General features: G+C 57.3%; 1 protein-coding gene across 4 annotated transcripts in view; it reads left to right on the top strand.

The window, feature by feature from the left end:
- The window catches only part of IP6K3 (inositol hexakisphosphate kinase 3), a 39,268-nt gene that overhangs the window by 10,599 nt on the left and 8,784 nt on the right, over nucleotides 1–19,885 (top strand). Inside the window, exons 3-7 of one of the 4 annotated variants that reach the window (XM_053668993.1) lie at nucleotides 1,112–1,205; nucleotides 2,490–2,663; nucleotides 4,701–4,818; nucleotides 7,988–8,130; nucleotides 17,232–17,558. In XM_053668993.1, the coding sequence (XP_053524968.1) occupies nucleotides 17,360–17,558 (199 nt within the window). In that variant the 5' untranslated portion in view covers nucleotides 1,112–1,205; nucleotides 2,490–2,663; nucleotides 4,701–4,818; nucleotides 7,988–8,130; nucleotides 17,232–17,359. Of the gene's footprint in view, nucleotides 1–845; nucleotides 1,206–2,489; nucleotides 2,664–4,700; nucleotides 4,819–7,358; nucleotides 7,452–7,987; nucleotides 8,131–17,231; nucleotides 17,559–19,885 lie in introns of those variants that run through there. The other 3 variants (XM_053668991.1, XM_053668996.1, XM_037134464.2) reach the window with 3 other exon arrangements.

Here is a 19,885-nt window from a genome sequence, read left to right as displayed (position 1 = left end):
TCCCTACGAGGAGCTCACTCCACCCACTGAGTGTGTCAGGGAGCATTCACATCTGTGTGACAGCACAAAAGTGAGACCCAGGGCTACGGGAAGTGCCCAAGCTCACCTGCAGTTTGGGTCTAGACCCAGACCCAGCCTTGCTCTGGCCCCTCCGGTCAGCCTTCCCGGTATTGCCCTGGGGCCATCGTGACTGCCCAATCTGGGAAGATGAACTGGCTTCTCACATTCCGGGCCTAATTTTATCTGCCTCCTCAGAGGGACTTTAAAGGGCAGCAGAGGAGCCAGGGCCAGAGCTCTGGGGACCTAGGTGGACAGGCCTGAAGGGCCTCCCCCCGCCTCTGAACTTAGGTCTTGCGTAGAGGGGCAGGCAGTGGTGCCAGCGAGGCTGAAATGGCACAGGAGGTGAGGACGCTTGCAGGGCCAGGTCCAAATGCGTCTCTCTGCTGCAGCGCCTGGGGGAGCCCCACAGATGCTCAGCCTTCCCCGGGCTTCTCAAAACCAGCGCCAGGAGTTAGAGCCCTACCTCAGTTTCTTTGTCTGTGAAACCGGGGATAATAAAAGCACTCTGCTTGCAGGGTGATTGGAAGGTTCATTGAGCTGATAGTAACTAGAACAGCTCCTAGCACATGAAGGGCTTTTGTGTGACTCCGGTTCCAATTGTCGTGATCTGAGCCCCTGCCTCTGTGGCCAAGCCCTGGGCACCCCCTGCACCCCAGGTTCCTCATAGTGCCCTCATTGTACAGCACAGCCCCCCAGGGGCCTTCCTGGAGCACAGAATGGGGTGTGAGCTCCAGAGAACAAACTCCTTGACCACTGACCTCCTCAGGCCCTGCCAGCATGGGGAAGGGCGGTCAGGGTGCAGGGTGGGGCAGGCCAAGGATAGATGGCCACTCCAGCCCCAATCACCCAGCTCAGCAGAAAGCGGGGCCAGCGGTAATGGGCTGGTGGCCCCCAGCTGCAACCAACTTAATTTTCTGGCACAATTAAATGATCGCCTGCATTTGCTCACACTCACTTACTCAATTACCTTTTTGGCCCTGGAGGACTTACAGAGAAGCACAAATAACTTGTCGGCGCCCCCGGCTGTCATCCCTGCCCGTCCCTCCCCCAGGCCCAGCCCAGGGCTGCTGTGGACCCAGGACCACTGCCTGCGTATCCAGCTCCCCGTGGAAACCCTCCCTGGCTCTCACCACCCACGCCTGAAGGTCAGTCTCAGCCCGAGAGTCAGCAGGACCGGCGGGCTCCACCTGCCCTGCTGCGGGTACCTGGGGAGCCGCCCCCTCTGCAGGCGGGGGACTCCTCCTCTGTGAAGTGACAGGAAAGTCTGTGTGAGCTATCAGGTGTTACTTTTGCAAGAGGCCATGGTCCTGGCTTCACAGTCAAAATGTGAGCATTTCTTAAAGGGAGGAGAGATGAGTGTGCCCTCCCCACCTGCCTGCACACCCACCCCTTCTGTAGCCACCTGTGTCCCCAGAAATGCCGTGTCCTCCTATGCCTCTGTGCCCTTGCAGTGCTGTTTCCTTCGTTCACCCCACTGCCCGGGGGCTCCTCTGCACCTTCAAGGCCCACCCTGGAAGCCGCCTCCCCTGGGAAGCCTTCAGCCCAGCCCCCATGGCAGGCAGGTTGACCTCTCCCTCCTTATGGTCCCACTGAGCCCTGCATGTGCCTCTGTGGTACCTGAGGGTCCTGCAATGGGGGGGCAGTCCCAGACTCAAATCCTGTGGGCCACTGTCGCCACAGCCATGTGAAGGCATGAACCTGAGTTCAGGGTTGGCAAGTGTAGCAGCCACCGTGGCTCCCTCCTGGCTGAGGCCCATCCCGTGAGGCCTTGCTACGCACTAATAGCTATCACACCAACAGCCAACATTTTGAAGTCCTGTGTCAGACACTGTGCTAAGTGGTTGTAACTTTCATTTATGTCATTGAAATGTCACAACAACCCCAAGAAAATTATCCCCATCATATAGATGAGGAAACTGAGGCTCAGTGAGGTTAAGATGCTTGTCCAAAGTCACAGCACCAGGAAATAGCAGGGCTGGGCCTCAAACCAGGTGTGCCCGCGCCCACGCCCTCGCCAGCCCTCGTCCCGTGCAGCAGAAAGACCAGCAGTCCCAGAGTGGTGTTCAGTGCCGCTGAGTGGGTCCTGTCCTCTCTTTGCAGCCTTGCCGGTCTCTCCTTTCCTTTAAAAGGAAAAGATTGCAGTAGGCAGCCTCCGAGGGACCCTCTACTCTGACATTCTGGGATTTCTCATTTTGTAAAGCTCTGCTCCAACCGGCGGGACTGGCAAAGCTGTGACAACCAGAGGCAGGAGCGGTGGGTTCTCCCCTGGGCAGATGCTGTGTGGCAGGGCCCTCTCTGTGCCTCGCACCTCATGCCAGAAAGACAGGTGGCAGCCTGTTTGTTCCCTTGAGGAGATGGGGTGGCCGTGTCCTCTGGGGACTCACAGACAGGGGAGGGCCTTCCTCTGACGGCCTTTGTTGTCACCACAGGGGAGCCCCCAGAAATGTCACCTACGGATCGCTGAAAGAGCCGCATACACAGGACCGATGGCCTGTGACTGGGGTCTCAGCCGCACACCGGCTCTTCCTCAGATTGACGGCCGCAGGCGCCTGCCCTCCTGAGAGCTGTGTTGGGGTAGTGTCCTCTCTGAGCTTTAGCTGGAGGTGAGCTGGGGGACGGGGCCCAGAACCCAGCACTGCTGGGAGAACCTGCCCGTGCCGAGTCTCCTACCTCTGTTCGTTTCACATGTGGGGACCAGCCATCACCTCCTCCCACACCACCCATCCCCCACCCCTGGGCCTGGCTGGCGAAGGAAGGGCTGACCCCTGCCTTCCCCTGGCGAGGGCGTGTTCCTGCACTGGTGTGTAACCTGGGGCGGGGCACTGCCTGGTGAATGGTAGTGGTCGAAAGGGGGCCCGGGTCCTAATCCCAGCCCTGCCACTTACTGGCCGTGTGACACGAGGCCTCCCTGGGCCTCCGGTTCTCAGCTATAATATGAGGGTAGTGCCCCAACCTCACATTCGAGTCAGGCTCACGTCAGGGATTGTGTGCGTGTGAGGAGTCCCTGCCGAATGGTGGCCGTGCTGGCACTGTGGCCGCGGCGGCTCCCTGGGTGCCTCCCCGCCCCCACCCAGTCCCACCAGCACCTGGCCAGAGCGTCGGTGCCCCTGACTTGGCTCCCAGGGCTGGTTGATGACATCCTGCGGCTTCCCCCTCAAGGGAGCCCTGCTCATTAACAGAGGGCCTAACACCTGCCCCTGGGCACAGTCTCCCCAGATTTCCGGGCAGGCTGAGGCTGCGCAGTGAGGAGTAGCCTCCGTAGCCTGGGGCCCCCCTGCCCTGGGGGAGCCCAACAGGAGCCCACTGGCCCTGGGGCAGAGCCCTGGCAGGGATCCAGGCCGGAGGTTCCCAGTCAGGGTCAGGAACTGGGAGCTGAGTCAGGCTGGCACAGCCATGACTCTGGGGAGCTGCCGGCTGCCAGGCCGAGAGCCTCCTCTCTGACTGCGAGGGGCTGGACAGCAACTGCCCTCAGCCTACGCTCCATCCCGGCTTTCTAGAGAGGGGGTAGCTGCCGAGGGAGGAGGTGGCTGACCACCAGATGGCCCGGGGCACTACCATCCAGGGAGGGCCTCGGGGGGAACGGGGAAGGCAGGCGAGTGAGATCAGTGTGTCACCCAGTTCTCGCACCCTGCTCCGGGAGTCAGTTTGGGGCACCCAGTGCTTGTGTGAGGTCCCTCGGCGCCCAAGTCCCTGGGCAGTACCCCATGCTCTGCCCCCCGAGTCCCCATCCCCAAGGGCCCACTAATTAAGACACTCCTGTTCAGCTCATCACTCTCCCTGCATCAGGCACTCTCACGATTCAATGCACACTCACACGCACTTTGCACTTGTGCACACATGCACACTTACACTTGCAGTCACATCCACATACATACACTTGCTTACATACTCATGCATACACATACAAACATGCAGGCACACACATGCACACTGGCACTCATGCACACATGTACACTCAAACCACACTCACGCGTGGCTGGACACAGCAGAATGAGAACAAGAAACATCAGCAAAACAGAAAAGGTAACAAGAGAATGTGAGAGAGAGAAGAGCAACCAGAGAAGAGCCAAGACTGCAGAGGACACGATGAACAGGCAGGGAATGAGGGGCAGAGAGGACTCTTGGGCGTCACTGGACAGTGCTTTCCCTTTGAGCCATCCTAGGGGAGGGGCAGTGCAGGGGCCCCTCTGCACGCTGCTCTTGGAGGTATTCACACAGCCAGGAAAGAGAGAGGGGAGGGCTGTATGCCCGGCTGGGGTGCAGCAAGAGGGGGCCCCACCAGGAAAGGAGGGGCTTATGCTGGAACCTGGGCAGTTTGGCAGCAGCAGGGCAGCCACACTGTTTACTCCAGGGGAATGGGGTGATGACAAGTCCTGGAACACAGAGGGTTGTTGTGGTCTCTGGAATGGAAAAACTGGGTTATGAGGGCAGTTGTGCGGGGAGGGAAGCAGCTAAGAAGGTTTCACAGGGTGGCTGCAATCAGGCCAAGGTTTGGAAGAGGGAAGGAACTCTGAGCACCCTAGCTACGGGTGGCTTCTCACTCCATACACCCTTGGCTGCTAAAGCCACAGCATGGAGATGATGGGAGGGGAAGCCAGAAGCCCAGAATAAGTCTGCACATTCATTCATTCACCAAACAGGTACTGGGAGGCTGGCTTTGTGCTACATGCTGGGGATACATTGTGGAGCAAAATAAGCAAGTCGCTGTCCTTGAGGAAGGAAAACACGCGAGGAGCAAATAATGCAACTGTGTCTGGGGTAAGTGCTTCTAAAGAAGGGTGCTGGGGGCAGACATGCCAGCAAAATCAAGGAGGACTTCTTGGAGGAGGTGATGCTTGAGTTGGCATTTGAAAGAGGAAGAAGAATTAGCCAGGTGGAGGGGTGAGGGCAAGGCATGCCAGGTGGAAAGGACAGCCAGCACAGGCCTGTGCAAGCTGCAGCTGGACCTTGGAGGCCAGGAGACATCCAGTGAGATGGGGCTGAGGGGGTGGGCAGGGCTCAGCCCTGGGGAGGGCTTTGGGTTATATTCTAAGGACAAGGAGTCACTGAAGAATATTCAGCAGGTAAGTGACGTGACCGAATTGTTTGAAAACGTCACTCTGGGGAGAATGGAGTGCAGGAGCAGGGGCGTGAGGAGAAGGGAGGACACCACGAGAAATCATCCAAGGTGCAGAAGGTGGAGGTGGCGGGCCAGGGCGATGGCTGTGGGGATGGAGAGCATTTGGAGCATGAAATCCACAGGGTGGATGTATGACAAATGAACTGCCAGGGAAGGCAGCAGTGAAGGGGCAGGTCCTAGATGGTCAGTCAGGCTGGGGTGGAAGAGGGAAAGGGGAGCCCCAGGGGGAAACTAGGCCACCCCTCATCCTCAGGTAGCTGGAGTACTTATGAGCCCCAAGCATATCTGCCCCCAAGTGGTGGTATCTAAGAGCTGGTCTGATATGCTGCCCACAAAAGAGCCAAGCTGGTCAGGGCTGACCTCCCGGCGGAAGGATAGGGGCCAGGCCCATGTGGGCTGCAAGTGGTCACGGGGCAGAGGCGGGTCAAAGACATGGCTGTGGAAAGAGGATTCACAGCAAGCATCTTGCACACGAAGCTGGGTTTTGGAAAATGACCGTGGAAGGAACTTGGCTGCAGCCAGGAAACAGAAATAAAGTATCCTGTTTGCATAATGGGAAATGAGATCCCAGGCTCCAGGGCAGTGGGGCCTGTGTTTTATTTACTGCCATGCATCATGGGTCACAGACTGGGGCTCAGTACTGTTGATAAATGAATGGATGAATAAGGAGTCAGTGTGGAATCTTGCTCCTTACAGCGACCAAACAAAAACAGAAACCAGGTACTGGTATGTGGACGGACGCTCCCTGAACCCTGGTTCACTCAGGCTCAGCCCTCACTGGCCGCCCAGCTTAGGTGAAGGTCCCATCCCCTTTGTACCCCTAAAGGCCTTGCAGCTCAGTCCAGAGGTGGTTCTAGGGCTCCCGGGTCAGCAACTTTCCAGACCAGGTGGGGAAGGGGAGGTAAGTGGATGAGGGCTGGGGGGAAAGGGGGTCACGCCTTCTCTTCCAGGGCCAGGTAACAGGGCTGGCCAGTGTGAGGGGCCCAGCAGGCCGGAGGCTCCCAGGGCCTGGCCTCTGCCTTCCCAGTGAAATGCAGTCCTCTGCCCTGGGCTGGGGAGCGAGAGGAGAACTATGCCCGGGATCCTCACCCACTTCATATCAGACCTCCGGACACCAGGGAATCCCTGTCATGCCCGCAGACTCTGCCCTGTCTGGGCATGCAGAGAGGACAGGATGTCTGCCACAGCAAGGGAGCTGGGCTGGCAGGTGGGCGGACCTCAAATTTGCTGTGGCCACCCCAGGGCACCTTGTACTTTGCCACTATGACAGCCGGGTGGGGGAGGCAGTGCAGGGGCACACAGAGCAGACAGCGTCACAGAGTACCTCTGGGACAAGGGCCAGGAGACCTGCACACTAGTCCTCACTCAGAACCCGGGCTCCCTGCTCGGCGATGAGCAGAGAGAGGGAGAGGCTGTCTGGGAAGCGAGTTCTCCATGGACACATGGAAATGCCAAAAGGGGGACATAGAAACTGCAGTATGACTTGGTGCTGAAGCAACAGGTCTGGGGGATGCTGTTAGAATGAGCAGATAGGGAAGTGGACCCCGAAGAAATCAAGGATTTGGGGGCATGGCCCAGAGTCAGAGGACCAGAACAGGGAGCAAAAGGAGGCTGAGCCTCTGGGGGTGGAGCACCCACACACAGAAGCCCAGGAAGGGACAGCGGGGCCCCAAGCAAGCAGGGTGCCCGGTGCCGAGGGGAACAGCAGCCGTAGGCCCAGGTAGCTTGAGTTTCCTGAAGGGCAGACTTTAGACCTTCCTAGTGTTTGTCCAGTCTCTCTCAGACCTGAAGCCTGTCCCTGGACAACCCCTGTCCTTTGTGTCTGTTACATCTGTCCCTGTCCAGTGTCACCAGACCTAATCAAGGCTGACTCCTCAGTATCTCCCTCCTACCCACTGCCCTCTTCCCCCCCTTAGGCCAGATTCACCTGGAGGTCAGGACCTAGGGCCTCACTACCTACCTGATCCATGGTACCCAATGGGGTACCTCAAAGTGGGGAGCTCCGAACCAAACCCGGGTAGGCCTGGAGCTTCCTGACAGGAAGAGCTGAGGAAAGTTCTGGGAGGCCCACCTTCCCGCATCCCCCTCCGCCCCCTCCTTGCATGCTCCAGCTGCTCTGAGCGCCTGCGCCTCTCTGCCCCACCCCCCATCACTGCCTCTGCGCCTTTGGGAGCTCTTCCCTTACCTGGACCACTCTTCTCACGCTCCCCCACCCAAACCCAACGGGCGGTGCGTTTCTTCCAGGATGCCTTCTCTGCTCCCCCCAAAGCAGGTGAGGAGACCCCCTAAGCCCAGTTGTCTTTTGACTTGCTGAACACCCTCATCCCACCCCCATGACTGCAGATCCCTGACAGCAGGCACTGGTCTGGCAGGTCAGCCTGTCTTCAAGCAGATTGTTGATTGGCTGTCCTGTTGCACGACTTTCCCTCCCTCAGGTGGCCACAGCCTGGGGAAAACGGAGAGTGAGGTGGTGGGGAGTGGGGTGCGGGCAGGGAGACCGGGGGAAGGGGAATATGAACCGGCCCCAGCCTTACCCTATGAACAAGGGATCAAAAAATAACCAGGCGCCTTTGGCAACGGCCCTTGATTGCCAGGGCCTGACATCTATCTCCAGGCACAGAGCAGATCTCTTCCCTCCTGGTCCACTCCTCCTCTTCCTCCTCGTCCTTCCCCTCCCTCCCTGCCCAGAGCAGCAAATACCAATGGACAGCTGGACAGGCCAGCCCCTGCCAGCCCGTCCCCAGGGTCAGGTGACCTCCTCTCCCCAGGCCACTATAGCCTGGCCCTCTGGGCGGCTCTCTCCCCCAGTGCCACAGTGCAGCGACTTCTCCACACTGGGACTCCGGAAAGGCCTTCACCCAGCGCCTGTGGTCGGCAGACACCGAGAGAGTTACTTCCCCCTGGCCCGTCCCATCTACACACTCCCAGGACCCACCAGGGAGGAGGCCCTGGTGAGTGCTTCCCTGGGGGACAGGGATGGGGGTGGGCTTGCTGAACCCCCAGTGGTGCCACAGAGCTGGAGGGGTGGGCCCCATCTCCATCCCGGGCTGGTTAAGGACCTGCCTGGGGAGGTGTCTGTGTGTGTATGAGGGGCAAGTCACAACAGTTCAGCAACATAGAAATTCTGTCATTTGCTTCTCTCCCCTCCACTAGAGAAATTCCACCCCTCTGCTCCTCACGGCCCCTGAAGGCAGGTAGGGCCCTGGGGGTGCTGGGCTGAGCTGGAGCCACAGAGGAAGCTGTAGGGACAGGTGCAGGCGTTGGAGCTGATGTTTCATACCCCACACTGTCCCAGGAGAAGCAGCTGTCCCAGGACAAGTGGGTCCCACCCCCTGAGCCCAGGAATGTCCTGTTCCAGCATGTCCTGTCCCAGCAGCCTCACCTTCCACCCAGCGGGATCACAGGGCGAAGATGACATCAGCGCCTGCGGGCAGTGGCCTGGGCACTGGGTGCCCCATGGGGTGGGGTGCAGTGGGCCCTGGGCCTCAGAGACGTGTCGCCACCAGGGCCCCCTGTCCTGGGCAGTGGCAGAGTCTTGGGTCCCCTCTCCCATGGGCTCTACGGCACTCTCCATGGACCTGAGACCTGAACCTGAGTCTGCCACGTTCTTCAGGACCTCTGGGGACCCAAACACATCCATGCCAAGCCCCTTCCCCAGAGATTCGGACCTGGGGTTCAGGACCCAGGCTTCTACAGCTCTTAAAAGCTACCAGTTTATTTTTGACCTGGTACAATGAAAAACTTTCAGCCTACGGGAAAAGGCAGAGGGACTGATATAAGCCTGCCTCTGAGTCTAAGCAGTTGTTCGAGGTTTGCCTACGCGCTTCCTCAGCTACACTCAGGCGGCCCTGCAATCCTCACCCCAGGGTGGTTCTTACAGAGCCCTACCTCCGTCATTCCACTGACAGAATTAGCGACTCTCTGAGAATGTACTCACACTTCCCCGGCTGCCCTCTGAATGTTTTTAAGGCTTTGTTTAGACCAGGATCAGTCAAGGTGCACCTATCTGGTCAGTATGCCTTCTCTTTCAATCTGAAAGGATCTCGGCCAGCCCCCCCCCACCTGATTTTCCCCACCATACTGACTTGCTGGACCGAGGGGCCAGTTGTCCCATAGGAGAGTGAGAACATGGCTGAGTCAGACAACTCTCAGTGCTGATAAGGAAACTGAGGCCCGGAGAGGAAAGGGCTGGGACGCTAGGGCAGAGCGAGGTCTCCTGGCCCCGCTCCCCCACCCCGCTCCCCCAGAGCCAGCTCCTTATCAGGGGTCTGAGAAACTCCTATGAAGGGCCTGCGGCCCCTGGGACCCTCCTGCTCTTCCTCCCCAGGGTACTCTGGGGGTGCAAGCCAGACTAAGCCCAGCCAGCGGCCAGCAGCTTGCCCCCGCTCTCTCCCGCACTGAGCAGGGCACAGGAACAGGCCCTCCCCAGGCAGGAACCTGGGTGTTGCTGCCTTGCTGACCAGCAGCCGTGAGAGCACCAATCAACTTTACGGCGTGAGCGCTGATGCACAGGGGCGTTCAGGGCAGCGGCTGCAGTGAGACGTGGGGATGGGGCGGCCCACACCAGTGCCACGTTGGCAGCCCCTCGTCATGCTGGTTCCTCCTCCTCCTCCAGCCCTGGGTGCACCTGGCCCAGGAGGGACCTGTTGGGTGGAGGTGCCGAAGACCATGGTCCACTCTGCTCACATGTGTCTCCAGCACCTCAGCCCTCCACACCCTCTCCAGCCAGCCCTGTCCCCGGTTTGGGGGTCCCTTCCCCGTGAATCTAGCCAGGCACTGTACTTCTCAATGTGCCTCATCCAGGGCAAGAAGCTTCCCAGTGAGACAACCTTTAGAAAAATAAGAGAGTGGTGAAAAGGGAACATGGGACGATCAATCTTGATAACTTCTGAGGCAAAAACAGTCGTCTGCAAAGGCAGAGACCCTTTGCTCTCTGGGCTGAGGACAGGCCTGGCAAACCCAGGGTGGCTCAGGATGTGTATCCCCAGGCCAGGGGGGGCTTGCTGGCTGTAGGTTTTGGCCCCTCGGGGGGGCCGTGTGCGTCTGCTGCTGCCCTCCGCCAGGGAAAGCCTTGCTTGCTCACTCCCATTCTCTCAGAAGACGCTCGCTCTTTAGTTGGCCAGTTCTGCTCTGTGGCCTCAAGAACCATGACACCACACACACACACACACGCGCACATGCACACTTGCACCCTCATTCACACATTTGCCCACATACTTGCTCCATCCACTATTTTGTTTTGACCCTAAAAGAGCGGTTTCTTCTTGCAGTCATAAAGTTGCCATACTAACCATCTCTGGCTAAGTCTCTTCCACGAGGCAGGTGACTGGTCATATTCCTCGGAGAAAGGGGAGGGCGTGTGGCAGGGTGTCTGAGGCTGGGACATGTGTGGGTCTGAGCTGGGCGATATCTAAGATCCTGGCTGCAGCCTCGAGGGGTGTGCCTTGGAGGGGCCGGCGGAATGGTTACTGGCCTTGCCCGGGGTACCTGAGGACCCAGGGCACTGTCCTGAAGCTGGAACATGTTAGGGCCTGGGAAGGCCGGAACCCCTGCCAGCCTCTGCCCTCTGCAGCCTTTCCAGCGGCTCGGCTTTCTGAGTCATCTCCGCCCCACGTGTCTCCTGCCCCGACAGCACACTCAGAACATTGCCGCTGCTGCTGAGGACATTTGGCTGTGGTCGAAGGGCTTCTAAACTAATAATCACTGTATTCAAATCACATTTGGTGCTCAGGCTGGAGGAATGCTGGGAGACTTTAAATGTTAAGAGAAAAGAACAGGGAAAAAAATCTTCCCTCAAAGAATAAAATCAGCCTCTAAATAAGTTGCTGCAACTGAGGCATGTGAAGCATTGCTCTGTGATTCTGGAGCTCGGACTTCCCAGGAAACGGACACCCAAAGCCACGTGTCTCAGCCACAGCTGGAAGGTGGTGTGTCAAGTTCCCCAGCAGTATTGATCCCACTGGGCTGGGGGCCATGTGGACAGAGGACACATGGGCCTTATAGCCCTTGAGTCATTTTAGAATGGATTTTAGTGTGTGATTTTTTTCTCCAGAAAATAACCTTATGTTTTCCCAACCTGGATGACCCCAGATGATACACAATCCTCCGCCACATGAGAAACACCAAAATCCTGCCCGTAACAACCTAAGTGGCTTTAAATGGTTTTCTGGTCCTTTCTTCTCTAACAGATGAAAACAATGCTCCCTTGGGCCTTGCAAAGACGTGGAGTGGCACTTGTGCCAGGCCCCTGGCTCCCAGAGGCCTGCAAATGGACGTTGGAGCTTCAGAGGCAGGCCATCTCCATGCTGCCCTTGAATCTGTGGTCTGCAGCCTGACACGCTGTGTATCGGGCTTCTTTTGATTATCTCCCTGCAGACTGCCTGCTCTCCCCAGACCTACTAGGAGGTGGCCCCAAAGGCTTCCACACCCCAGTGATCTCAGGTGATTGCCTCCTCCCTACAGTGAGCTGGAACTGGACAGTCGCCCCCCGTCAGCACGGCCAGGCGCCCTCTCTGTCTCCTCCACGCCGAGGCCCCAGCCCAGTGTGGGGCACATGAACCTGGGCCGGGCCCGCCCAGCACCCTGCCTCTGCCTCCCCAGGCTGCCCTCCCTCTTGCCCATGGCTCCCTCGCACACACTCCCCAAGCAGGCCCTCCGCAGGGTGCCCCAGGCCGGGCTGCCATCCCTCCCCACTCACAGCCCCTGCCAGCCCCTCATACCACCACTGTCTCAGTGACAGCACTATTTATTTCTCCTCACCTCCATTTTCTCAACATAATTTTCCCTATGAGTCCCCCTGTGATACTCATTATATTTTTAGTTTCTGTTGATTGAGAAAACTACTAGGGACACAAGTAATGCCTTTAAATGAGTTTGTTTTCAGTGACCATCAAAGTGTCTGCACGCGCTGGAGAAGTGACTGTGTTCTGTGGGTGTTAGGTTTGGAGTCTGCAGAGAATGCTGCTGTGGGTGTGATCTGGGAAAGATCACACCCAGCGGCCCTCAAGGGCGCCCTTCACCCAGGGTGCTGTCACCCGCCTCCTGCACAGCGCCTGGTTGAGCCACCACTGCAGCTGCCCCTGGCTGTGGTGCCCTCACGGCCGGCTGAGGCGCAGGACCCTGGCCGAGAGCCTGACGTGGGTCTCAGGACCCAGAGGAAGACTGTGCTGCGGGGCAGACCCGGCAGCAGCCTGAGAGAATCCCAGCTCCAGTGCTTGAGCTCTGGACCTTGGGAAAGCTCTTCTTCACTCTTCTCCACCCGAAAGGGATTCTCTTGAAAAACAGAGGTGGGAACTAAGCCAGTGGACCTCAGTGGATGCTCAGTAGGAGTGGCCATTATTGCACAGATGTCTTTGTGCAATGAAGTCTCTGAGTGTCTCACTTGAGTGAGGTTGCTTTCAACCTAAGGACCCTGTACAGGGAATGTGGCTGTGAGCCGGTGGCAGGCCAGGCTGTGCTGCATAACAAACCACCCCCCAAATCTCAGTGGCCTGCAATGACAGAGATCGAGTTCTCCATCACACTGTGTATCCAACATGCAGTCCCTCAGGGAGCCACTGTGCTTCCGGGGTGACCGCAGCCAGGGAAGGAGAAGGTGGGAACTGCTTGCTTGCTCTTAGGAGCTCCCACTGGAAGTGACCCATCACTTGCACACACACTAAGCCAGCCACAGCAGACCGAGTGGCCGCACTCACCTTCCATGTGCAAGGGGGACACCAGGAACCAGGCATTTGTGAGCGGCCACCTTGTTCCCGGAGCTGACAGGCTTCGATAAGAGACAGTCCATGACTAATTTAGTCCCAGTTTAAACCTTGACAAGCTTGATTTGTAGTTTCGCCTGCCATCTTTCCTAAAATGGGAGTGGCAAGTTTGAAACAGAAACCAAAGATGTTCTGCAGTTTCAATGAACTCGGGTCTGGCCTGAAGGTGGGGTCAAGTGCACAGAGGCCCTCAGGGAGGAAGGCCTGCCAGCTGGTCGTGCAGCCAGGAGGCACTCACCCGCCTCTGCGAGACGGCGGCGTCTGTCATTGTGCCTGGCACCCTTGGTGTTGTCGTCCGTCCCCCCTCTGGCAGCCAAATATAACTGCGGGCCTGCTGTTCGTGACCCTCCTTTCAGACCAGAGTGTCCTGCTACCCCACGGCAGACTGGTTGTCACTCAGGCCTCGCAGGCTCTGCTGACACAGACCGCCCGGAAACTCTTTTAACAGCCAGCTCAGTGACCAGGCCCCCCAGAGAAATCAGCCCTGAGTCTCCTGGAGTGAGGCCCAGAGTTATGCCACTCAGGACATGACCCAGTGACAGGCCAGGAGGACACCAACTTGGGGCCATCTGTCCATCCTTCATGGGGGTGGGGGTTTTAAGCTGAACTCTCTGGCTGGGGCATCTTGCCGCTTACCTCCCTCCCTCATCCTAGCTCCCTCTCGTCCCCCCACAGGAACACTAGGAGGATAGTGGGCACCACATCTGGGCTGCGAGACTGTGAGAGGGAGCACGGGCTGGACAGAGGGACATTTGTCTCCCTTCCAAGCAACAAAGGGAGCCCAGGGTATTCAGCAGATGTGTCGGGGGGCGGGGGTTGCGTGATGTCCTACCTCAGGCAGGAGCCTCACCTGCCTTCCCAGCCCCCAGGCTGAGTCGGTCTTGAGGGTCACCCACACGGTGACAAACCCGCTGGGGGAGATGCTGAGGCCTCCACAGAGGAATGCTGTGTCTTTTGTCTTCTGCGCATCATGACGAGCCTGTGGCAGTGGGTGGGAAATCAAGCTCAGGGTCCTTATTCAGCGTGTCTCGTGGCTTCGGCAAGCTGGTGCGAACACCTGCAGCAGAGCCGGGTGCTGTCGCCCTGCCCGGGGCTGTTAGGAAATAGACACGGACTCAGAGGCCAAGGCCCACGCCAGTGACGGGAGGGCCTGCATGTGGCAAAAGGAAGGTCTGGGTTGAGAAATGTCTGTGGAGCTGAATTACCTATGTGGGACTTCCAGGGCAGGAACAGAAGGACGGAACTTCCCAGCTCTGCCCCACAGAGTGGGAGGCTGCACAGACAGAGGTGGAAAACCTCAAGCTTCCTTCGGAATCCGGGGTCGGCGTCGGTGCCAACGCGAGGCCACAGAGCGCCTCCCTGAGCAGCAGCAAAGCCCACCTGGCCGGCTCAGGCGGGCGCTCTGGTGCTGACACCCCTGCCCGTCCGCCCTCCCTCCACCCCTTCCCACCAAACTGTCAGAACCACAGCCACGCAGCCCAGGAGCAGGGGCGTCTGAGGAGATGTCACCTAATATAGCCCCTAAGGTGACCCATGAGGGAAAGAGCCTCAGTTTCTCCACCTGTCAAGCCCAGCTTTTTTAAAAGCTCAGGTGACTACGCAACAGACCTCCCATTGCTACCAACCCACTCCAAATCTAGGGGCGAGAGTTTGTGTCTCATGCTGTGGGCCGTCTTGGAGGCCTGGGGCCATCCCGGCTCAGTCTGTGCTCTCTGCGAAGGCTCAGCCGGGGCTCCTGAGAATGGGAATGACAGTGTCTCTTGGGTCTGGTTGACACCTCCAGCCAGAAGCCTCAAGGTGGTCAATACTACGCCCAGCTCTACATGGACTGACCCTTCCTGATGGTTTCTGAGGTGCGGAGCCCCAGGGCACGTGCTCACTATTGTTAGGGTCGGAGAGACCAGGGCTGGGGGACAAGAAAACCTGGGTTCTGTCCCAGCACAGCCAGTGACTTGTAGGTGGTTTTGGTCAAGTCCCAGCCTCCTTGGGGCTCAAATTCCTGACTCTGGAAGTTGATAAACAAGAGCCCTCAGGCTCCCCGCAGTGTGGCAGGTAAGCGCACTCTGGGGCTAATGTTCAAATCCCTGCTCTCCCCACACCAGCTGGGTGCACACAGGCAAGTTATTAACCTCTCTGTGCATTTTTCTCATATGTAAAATGGGCTGACAACACCACCTCCTAGAGTAGGTATGAAGCTTTCCTGGGCTCATCTATGTAAAACACCTAGAGCAGTGCCTGGAACATGGAAAGTGCTACATATGTTAGTATTTATTATTAATTCCTTCTTATGCTGCCACTGTGAGGTGACATCCATGTCCTCAGAGCTCCTGAGGGACATAAAGGCATGGGGAAAGAAAGGCAGCGGATGGCCCAGCATGGGACATGTGCTGCTGCCAGGACACTGCCTGGGTGCTTGGGGAGCAGGCCTGCTAGCTGGGCCAGCTCTGTGCCTGGGCCAGGGAGCTGGTGTGAGGGACAGGGCCCAGGCTCCTTCCAGGAGTGGTTATAAATTAATTTGACAGCATGGCTGTCCCTCTGGTTACCGGGAAGTCTCTGCCTCCCTTTCCCCAGGGACAGGTCAGCAGCTGGTAAACAGTGACATATAAGCAAACCCAGGGGGGGAAGCCATGCTGGGCCACCTTGACTTTTCTTCCTTCCTTCTGACATTCACCAAATTTGCAAGTAGGACTGGGTTTGCCAAGTATCGAGGACATCAACTTATTCCTGGGCCAATTGCTGATTTCCCTCCCCATCTAGATGTCTCCACCAGCTTCTTTTCTCAGCACCCAGAACAGGCTCCCAGGAGGGCTCACCTCTGTGCAGTCTCGGAGCAGAGCTGGGCAAGGCTGGGACTGTGGTCTCAGGCACAACCGCACCCTCCCCAGCCAGGCTCCAGCCACACAGGCAGCTCCTGAAGCCACAGCCTGCACGCCTCGAAGCAAATGCACAAACCAGGAGGAGCACCCCTTCCCCTTCCTGAAGGGCAGAGTACTCTGTGGCCTGCACAAGTAGACAAAGCAGGAGAGGCTGCCTGCGGGGAATGGATGAGCTGGACTGAGCATTTCAATGCCCCCTGGTGCTGGAGGTCTGGACTGGTGGCAGGAGTCTCTCTGAGCCAGGATACTGAACAAATTGACAGGCACTGCTGTGCCTGGGGCCGGACAACTATGTCCACGGTCTGGACTGAAGGTCATACAGAGGGTTCATCATGCCTGGCGCTGCCCAGCCTGGCCACATCCTCCACCGGGAGTCCAGCAGAGGAGAGTATTAATAACTCGGCAGTGACAAGCACTGCTGTGAGAATGTCCTCTCAGACACGGTATGGCTGGCAGAGCCTCTCTCAAAGTTTCTCTTTGGCGCTCTCCTGACACGAAGTCAGGACGTCTTTGGGAACTGGATTTCCAGCCCAGAGTCCTAGCATTTCCCTGCTATCCAGCAGGCTTGCCCTTGGGAGGAAGAAAGAGTAGCAGGCAGTGGGCGATGAGGCCCAGAGACAGGGAACCCGCTTTACTTCCATCTCTGCTCCTGGACCCCACTGGCCCAAGCAAGGTATTTCAGGCCTCGCTTTCCTCCTTTGCAAGGTGGTGGTGAGAAAGCCTGCCTTCCCCACAACCCAGGTGGGAAAATGTGACCCACCAAGCAATGATGCTAGAAGTGATCATGATTAATCACATTTATTAAGCACTCAGCTCTGGGCCCTGGGCTAACCTTTTCACAGGCTTTATCCCAATTCTGTCCTAAACTCCACTAGGCAGACGCCCTTATTGTCCCATTCCACAGATGGGAACACTGAGGCCAAAGAGGTTCAGGAACTCCCGAAGGTCACAAAGCCGTGATGAAAATCAGTGGTGCACAGCTACGCAACACAGAAGGGAAGCACTCCTGCACCGCAAGCCCTGCTAGATGCTGAGCGCTCCAATGACAGAGACTGCTCTCTTCTTGGGCCTGGAATCAATGTTCCACAAGGCAGGCACGCAACACGACATGAGAATTCAGGACATAGTCCCCCACCCTGGAAGCCTATGTTTATGTGTATTGTTTGATTTTTTTTTAAAGTGTTTGAATATTTAAATGCAAAAGGTACCTACTTGGAGAAGTCTTCCTTTCAGCCCCACTCCCTGGGAGCAACCAGTGTTAGTAGTTTCTTGTAACAGACAGTGCAGCAGTGATCCATGCCTGTTTATAGTCTGGTTTAGCCCCCTGTGGCTGGGGGCTGGGGACCACAAGTGCGTCTGAGCACTGCCACCACCGCTGCCTCACTCACATCATTTCCACCCTCCTCTGCTTTCCAGGGACCCTGCTGAGAGCCCACAGCTGGGAAGAAAATTATGCTATGACAACAGCAAACGACAAGGAGAAAGTTGAGGACCTCTGACAGCCCTGCCTCTGTCCTGGAGCTGCCACTTGTCTACCTCAGGCCATGGTTGTGCAGGACAGTGTGGAAGAGGGGAACACCAGGATGGGTGTGCAACTGGAGCCCTTCCTGCACCAGGTCGGGGGACACCTGAGCGTGATGAAGTATGACGAGGACACGGTGTGCAAGCCCCTCGTGTCCCAGGAGCAGAGGTTCTATGAATCCCTGCCACTGGCCATGAAGCGGTTCACCCCACAGTACAAAGGTGAGTGTTCAGGCAGCAGACGTGACCCAGGCCACCACACAGGGCCAGGCTCATTTGCGTGCACCCACTGCTTCCTCAAGCCCTGTGGTATGTGTAGTGGTTGCCATGGAGACATGCCCCTCTCCTGCAGCCCAGCTGGCCTTCACTGTCCTAGTTTCTCTGAACTCTTCATGTCCCCCAGGTCTGCAGTATAATAGCATTTGGAGTCCTTCCAAATTAGCTCAAGCCACCCGGCTTCGAGGAATTAAGAACAGAATAAAATGGGGCATCCTGGCCTGTGCTTTAGGAGCACATGGCTGGGTTCTGTGACCACAGCTGGTAAATACAGGACAAGCGGAGGTTCCCTTTACCTCATGCTAGAGACTCAGGTGGGTGGCAGGAGCCTTCCTTGGGCCTAGGACATGACACAGAAGAGCTGGGCCACAGCAGATTTAGGAAACCAGAATTCCTGCCCTCTCGCCCAGTGGCACAGCCAGAGGCATTGGCTGCCTTGCAGGGGGACCCGGGGAAATTGGCATGAAACAGCGTGTGTCCTGATCTGAGCGTGAGGGGGGTTCTGGGGGAAGAAGGCTGTGGGGAGGCCACCTATTCTGGGCCTCCAGGCAGGGCCTCTGGCTGTTCTGTTCACGGCCAGCCACAAGCCCAGAATGGCATGGGTGTTCAGAGAAAAGCCCTCCTCTAAAGGATTTTAGATGTTGTGACTACAAGCTTCTGTCCTCCTTGCCCAAGTATCTATAGTAAAGGCAATGATAACACCCAAAACAGTCAGTCAAAACTCACTTGCATTACAATGCCTGACATAACTGGGAAGGCTGGAGCTTATCTACATCAGCGTTTCTCAGTGTCGCTCTGAGATCGACCAACTTAACCTGACTCACTGGAAAGTGTGTGAGTGTATGTGTTTGTGTGTACATATATGCAGGCTCCCAGGCCCCATCCTAGACCTGGGAACCAGAATCCCCAGATTAGGGCTCAGGAATTGGTATTCAACATGTTCCAAATTAAGACCCACTGGTAGGGGGTCAAGGCCAGCGCCGTAGGAGGCATCCTTCAGTCCTGGCCTGCTGGGCCCCGCCCCTGAGATTCTGAAACAGGGCGATGAGCATCAGACACTGAGACAGGGGTGCACAGCTGGAGTGCAGCCTGGACAGGACTCCCCTGGGGCCCTCTGGAGCTCAGGCAGTGTTGACCATGGCTCGTGGGTCACTGCTCATCTTGTCAGAGCACCCACTGGAATTAACGTCTGTCCTTTCCAAAAATGATCTCAATCTGACAAAGGGGTGGCAGGTCCTTGTGTGGAGTGGCCTCCTGCCTGTGGCATTTCATGCTTTCTTGACACAGCTCTGGAGCTGAGAGACTGCCAGGGCCGGCAGAGACAAAGCAGGAGAGTGAGGGAGGCTGCTCAGTCTCCAGACCTGATCCTGCTGCTCCCCTGCACCCTGTCCGCATGTGCCCATTCCTCTTGGGGTAGGACCACACCACACTCGGGCCCTCTCAGGCACAGGCTTACTGGCTATATACCCTTCCTCTGCCCTGCTTCCCCCTTCAGGATGGGCCCATCCCCAGAACCAATGACCTTGAGGCTCTGCTAAGGTAGGAGATTAATTTGAACCGAGGCTCATAGCTACACACATTACTGGCCATGGGGAGTGCTTCAGTCTCTGCCTTGGGCTTCACTCAGGGGGTGGTGTTTGCAAACTGCATCAGGGTACTGCAGATACCCCCAGGTGAGACTATGTGGTCCTGCTGAGGGTGAGGCAGAGTCCTTGGGCTCCAATGACTTCCAAACATGAGGTTCCAATGATGCAGAAATGCATCCACTCACTAGCCATAGTGCAGGCCCACTAAGGAAATGCAAGTCTAAGACACTGGAATACCAGACACCAGGGCAGGACACTCACTCTCAGACACTTGGGGCAAGAAGCTACGGTAAGGTTTTAGTGGGAAAGAGACCCTCAAAGGACCCTTAGACTGTGCAGCCGCCTGGTCTCACATGGTAAGAAAAGTAACATCGCCTAACCCTTAGAGCTCCCTCACTGCCCAAATGCCTGTGAGTAGTTTGCAGGTGCCACAGCCCTCTGAGATGGGGACTATTATTATCCCCATTTCACAGGTAAAGAAACTGAGGTACAGAGAGGTTACCTAACTTGTCAGGGCACACAGCCAGTGAGGGGCAGAGCTAGGATTCAAAGCTCCCAGCTCTGAGTCCCAAGTGTGGCTTTTGGCTCCACCAGCTACTCATACTGGAGATGGACTCCTTGGATGCCACTGCGGAAGAGCCACTGAGCTGAGACTTCAGGTCAGGAGCACTCGAGTGCCTACAAGGC

The sequence above is a fragment of the Artibeus jamaicensis genome, unplaced genomic scaffold (assembly GCF_021234435.1).
Source record: "Artibeus jamaicensis isolate MK-2021 breed Jamaican fruit bat unplaced genomic scaffold, CSHL_Jam_final contig_1539, whole genome shotgun sequence".
Classification (NCBI taxonomy): domain Eukaryota; kingdom Metazoa; phylum Chordata; class Mammalia; order Chiroptera; family Phyllostomidae; genus Artibeus; species Artibeus jamaicensis.
This window is presented reverse-complemented; position numbering and strand designations above follow the sequence as displayed.